The sequence below is a fragment of the Chenopodium quinoa genome, unplaced genomic scaffold (genome assembly GCF_001683475.1).
Source record: "Chenopodium quinoa cultivar QQ74 unplaced genomic scaffold, ASM168347v1, whole genome shotgun sequence".
NCBI classification, from domain to species: Eukaryota; Viridiplantae; Streptophyta; class Magnoliopsida; order Caryophyllales; family Amaranthaceae; genus Chenopodium; species Chenopodium quinoa.
Window position 1 is genome coordinate 8,498,325 of NW_018742738.1, and position 6,000 is coordinate 8,504,324.

Here is a 6,000-nt window from a genome sequence, read left to right on the forward strand (position 1 = left end):
TTCAAATCCTATCAAATGAGGGTACTTGAGGGTAGGGCTGTCAATCTCTGACCGGGTTCGATAACCCGACCCGAAGTTACTGAGAGAAACCTAATCCTAACCCAAACAACCCAAATTCGACCTGGCTATAAAGTGTTTGATCCATAAATATTGGAATAAAAAATGGTGAGGGTTGAGGTTTGATTAGGGTCTTCCTTATCATTGAAATAAAAATAAAATAAAATTACAGAATACAAGTTATTATTCGGTTATGAGAAATCTTAGAATCGATTCTAATCACTCGCCTTTGTAGCCCTCTAAAAAAAAAGATTTATATATACTTGTATTTTTTTGCTCAAAGAAAAATGTTGAAGCAGAGCAGATTTGATTTCATTATTGTTATTATTGTTATTGTTATTGTTACTACTACTATTACTATTATTAACACGCATTATTATTATAATTATTAAATATTATTATTAAATGTAATTAACATTATTATTAAATATTAATTAATATTATTATTAAAAATAAAAAAATATTATTTTTATTATTAATATTAAAAATTAATAATTAGTATTATATTTAAATATTAGTTATTATCTTTAAATACTAATTTTTATCATAAAAAATCAATTATTACTATCACTATTATTGTCATTTTTTTTTTTGAGAAAATATTACTATCATTATTATTTTATTATTAAATATTGATTATTATTATTGTTATAATAATTAAATATTAATTATTATTATTCTAAATATTATAATTATTAAATATGTTTATTATTATTATTATTATTATTATTATAATAATAATAATTTAAATTAAGTATTATTTTTAAAGAGAGCGGAGCAGATTTCAACAGGCAAAGCAGAGCAGAGCAACTCTAAAGAATGGGGCCCAAGTCACCAATTGTTGTTTCACCTCTTTCTCACCTTACCCCTTGTCCCTAAGGCCCTATGTATTTGTTTACAAATACTAGATTGAAAAACATGGTATTGGAAAGATGCAACAATCATTCAATTGATAGAGAACAAAGAAAGTACTCACTTTTTGGGATAAATTCTTAAATATTACACGTAGAATATCTTAACTTTTATTTTATAGTTTTATAGTTGCACTGGTCAGTATTTTTTTTTTTTCATTAGCACTAGATTAGATGGTTACACTTAATATCACCAGCTAGACATTATAAATAGAATCCCCTTACACACTTATCCCTCCTTACAAAAGTGTTACCACACAAGAATAATTGAATAAATACCTTTTTCTTTTTTGAAAGAAAAAACCCACACATTTATACAAGAATCTAAGAATATGGCCACATCTTCAACCAGCAAAACAAATGAAGGTCAAATTACAGATCAAATGAATGAGGAAGAACTAGATTATTTATATACTTATCAATTGATCAATTCTTGTGTTCTTCCCATGGTTATGAAGGTAACCATCGAGACGGGGGTGCTGCAGTTGATCAATGATCAGGCTGGCCTCGACGGGCTTTCACCAGCAGAGATAGCAACCAGGGTTCAGATACTGAACCCAAATGCACCTGCCATGCTAGACCGGATGCTCTGTCTTCTAGCCACCTACGACGTTATTGGGTGCACCGTGGTAGACACGGCTGATGGTGTTGAAAGGCGGTATAGTCCCTCGAGGGTAACTAAGTTTCTGGTGCCTGATAATGATGGGGTGTCATTAGGTCCTCTGTTGAACCTATTTGTTGATAAGATCTTCATTGAGAGCTGGTTAGTTTTCTGATTATTACATTTTATATGAACAAAGTTTAATTAAAGGGTAAAGGAGGACAAATAATAAGCTCAAAGATCTATCATAGAATTTACAAACTTAGCTCATTTTTATCTACATGTATATTAAACTAGTTTAATCTATCTTTAGTTATTGTGAACCACTCCTTCCATTCCATGAAATTATGTTCATTTACTATAAATGTGTATACCGAACCAAATTAAATTAATGGAAGTTGGGATATCCAGATATGTGTACATGGAAAATGTAAATAAAGATACTCCATCCGTCTCTTATTGATAATCTTTTGTGAGCAATTTTCACGGAAATTAATAAATATAAATAAGTAGTAAAAGCACATTCGAAAGGTAAATTTAAATTGAGTTTGCAAAAAAATAAAGAGAGAAAAGAATAAGATTATAAGAGTACATGGAAACAAAATTTACATAAGAAATTTAAATTTGCACAAATATTTTTGCAAATTAGAGAGAATTTTGATAAAAAAATTACTCCCTTTTTTTTTTAATGCATCACTTTGATTTTTGCACTATTTACACATCAAGATTGACTTAATTTTTTCACCTCTATAAAATAAATAAATGTTATTATATAACATATCATTAGATTAATCTTAATGTCTAGTTTCATAATATAATTTTATTATAATTTTTACTAATAGACTATTAAAGATATTAATGGTCAAAGTTGTATCTCGGCAAATGTCCCGGTCAAATTGATGCAAATAGAAAAAAAAGGAAAAAAAAGGGGGAGTAATATACTTGAAAAAAAGCAAATGAAACTATCGTTTTGGGACTTAAAATTGGCTATAAAAGATTATCAATTAGGGATGGAGGGAGTATGATATATGTGGTACTCCCTCCGTGTTTAAATAAATAAAGCGTTTTGATTTTCACAAATTTTTTAAAAGGTTAGTTGATTTATTTATTAAAATAATAGGTAATGGAGTAAGTTAAGGAGAGAGAATAGAGTAGGAGATTTTGTGGGGACCATTAGTTAGTAGAATGTTTTTAAAAAATAGAGACAAGTTTTAAAAAAAACACATTTCATTTATTTAAACATGAATAGATAAGAAAAATGTTTTACTTATTTAAAACACGGAGGGGTACATAATATGTGATTACTTTACAAGGAAAGAGAGTATTCTAACATAAAAAAGTTGTTCCCAAAAATTTGTGGTTCATAAAATATAATACAAAGTATGAAGTATTTAATTAGTTAAGAAAAAAAAACTCCTAAATTATTTGGGTTTTTTTTCATTATTTATGTATTTCCTCGGTTTTCTTAATTGCACCATTTGTCATTTTATGTTTGTCGATGTAGTACTTTGATCATTAATATCTTCAATTATGCCTAAGAAAAATTATAAAATGTTATATTTGAAAAGTAGATATCGAGATTAATCTAACAAGATCCCATGTGACTATATTTTTCCTTACGGATAAACCACAAAAGATAGCCGAAGAAGGTTGTGTGAATAGTATAAAAGTGTGTCCTATTAAAAAAAGGATGGAAATATTTTTTATCATAATTTTTTAATAGTGTATTGAAAGCAAATTTTATCATGATTGTGTTGTGTTGTTAAATACTCTATTAATGTAAAGTTTTCAGTGTTTATTATTACTAGTATAATCTTTTACTAAAATTTATCTAAGGTTAAATTAATGCATTGATATGTGTATTAAGTTTGATTTTATTCAAAGTAAAAGTGAGAATGGTTTCATGTTATAGTCTCTAAATCCAAATGAAAAGTGGGAAGAAATTGGTGAAATTAAAGGATTAGGTGATACTATAATTTTTAAGGATAATGATATATGTAGCCCTTAAGCCTATTTATAAGCATTAAATATACTTTTAAAATTGAATTAAGTTGAGAATTCACGACAAAATCACGGGTAGACCGGTGTAATTAATATTAATCTTTGCCCAAAATTTCTTTTTTTTTAGTTTCTTATACATAGCTCTTCCGAAAGCATAGCCCTTCCCAGAAGGGTATATCATTTTTTCAATTTTTAATTATTTATTATATGGAAAAATGTGAAGGAGCAAGCTTAAAGAAGCAGTAGTAGAAGGAGGGATACCGTTCAACATGGCACATGGAGTGCATGCATTCGAGTATCCAAGTTTGGACGCAAGATTCAATGAGGTTTTCAACAAGGCAATGTATCAATCAACAACATTCACCATTAAGAAGATTCTTGACAAGTACAAGGGTTTTGAAGGCATAGAAACTCTAGTTGATGTTGGTGGAGGTCTTGGCCATACTCTTCGTGTCATTATATCTCAATATCCCTCTATCAAGGCTATCACTTTTGACTTGCCTCATGTCATCGAAAATGCCCTTCCATTCCCCGGTAAGACCGCTTTTTAAAATTAATCTAGCTTAAATTTTGTGAAACTCACGGTTTTACTAAAATTAATTATGAATTACAATTTAATTTAACAATAATTTGAAAAAAAAAGGAAAAAACTATGTTTTCAATTGAAGTAATTTGGTCATGAGTTACTGAGTGTTACTCGATCGGTCAAAGGTCACTCGGTTAGGGGTTACTTAAAGATGGCTTTGGGTCTTATCCGGTCATGCCTTGTGCGAGGTCCACGTAATTTGGGGTTAGTTAGGCCCGTCCCACGAGTTTTGTGTTGAGCCGAAATTTTCAAAAGGTTGGCCCGTGCACGGCCCTGGCTCACGTGCCATTGTGTCAGGTCGTGCTGGGCATGCGTGCCTAAGAAAAATTGTCTTGATTTTAGCAAGCTTTGTTATATCGGACTCGGCCATGTCGTGCCTTATCGCGCTTCTCCTAAATAAAGGCGGCTCAGTCCAGCAACGAACCACACGCACAGTACCGTGTTGTGCCTTGCTTTTTTTCTTACTCGTATTGTGTCGTATTTATTCGTGTTGGATCATGTCGGGCTTTGGGCTCGGTCCAGTGCCATATTTAAGATTACTCTTGACTAGGGGTTTTTCGTGTGTTAGCTGGCCACAAGATAGCCACACACAAACATTGTTAGATTTAATAAAATGTGTATGAAAAGGTTGTGTTACAAATATATCTCAATTTGGAAATAATATTATATTTATTTAATGGTCAATTGAATAACAATGCCAAAATAATCCAAAAGATAATAATTAGCGTATCTTTTTTTTTTTTCCTTTCAATTTTGACATAGGTGTGGAACATGTATGTGGAGATATGTTTGAAAGTATTCCCAAAGGAGATGTCATATTCATGAAGGTGAGTTTACACTTACAACTATTAATGTGAAATATATATGCACTTACCACATAAATAACACTTGCTTTCCTTCCAAATAGTGGGTTTTACATGATTGGAGTGATGAGCATTGCTTGAAGTTGTTAAAAAATTGCTTCAAGGCATTGCCGGAAAATGGTAAGGTCATCGCCGTGGAAGGAATCATGGTAGACAAGCCAGATACTACAGTTTCCGCCAAAGTCATAAGCCAAAGAGACTTGCTTATGATGACACAAAACCCAGGAGGGAAGGAGCGGAGCAAGCATGAGTTTGAGGCTTTGGCTAAGGCTGCTGGTTTTGCTACTATCAACTTTGTTTGTTGCGTTTATAACCTTTGGGTTATGGAGTTTTACAAATGATATGGACTCACTTGATACTAAGCTTGTTTATGGTCATTTAGTTCATTATGTGGCATGTCCTTTAAATAAAACATATGAAGAATTGTTTTTGGCTTCTTTATTCAATTCTAAGATGGATATACTTCTAAGGTTATTGAATTTTTTTTCCTTCATTGACAATAAACTTCCTTTTGGGTTTGGAAAATTCTTATGAAAGATATGGTATGATGAGTTATTATTTGTTAGTCCAAGTACTCCCTCTACCCCTTTTTTTTCATTAATGGATATTTTTTTATTTTATTTTATTGATTGTTCAATTTCATTTAAAGTCATGGAATCTTCTTAATCTCTCTTTTAAGATTTTTCAACCCCACCTTACGCGTAATTACTTCTTTTAACAACTCCCTCTACCCCCCCCCCCCCCTCTCCCTTCATCATTTCACACACTCCCTCTTCTACTCTATGGTGTGCTTTGGTTTCTCTCTTCTCATTTTAACCAATGTCCTCTCTATCCTCGGGGAATGATGGACCGCTACTTGGTATAGGTCACCTCGCCCAATACCAAGTGATATAAGTTATTTATTTATTTATTTATTTATTTTTTTAGAAAAATGGAAATAAATAAACCCACCTTTGCTCGAACTGAAATTAATAACCCACC

The 6,000-nt window shown here is 31.1% G+C and overlaps 1 protein-coding gene across 1 annotated transcript; it reads left to right on the forward strand.

Annotated features, from left to right (window-relative positions):
* Nucleotides 1-855: 855 nt before the first annotated feature.
* LOC110724195 (caffeic acid 3-O-methyltransferase-like) lies at nucleotides 856-5,458 on the forward strand. Its single transcript, XM_021903602.1, has 4 exons — nucleotides 856-1,731; nucleotides 3,794-4,104; nucleotides 4,919-4,983; nucleotides 5,064-5,458. The coding sequence occupies exons 1-4, from the start codon at nucleotides 1,301-1,303 to the stop codon at nucleotides 5,358-5,360; spliced, it is 1,104 nt and encodes a 367-aa protein (XP_021759294.1). The 5' UTR covers nucleotides 856-1,300; the 3' UTR covers nucleotides 5,361-5,458.
* Nucleotides 5,459-6,000: the final 542 nt, after the last annotated feature.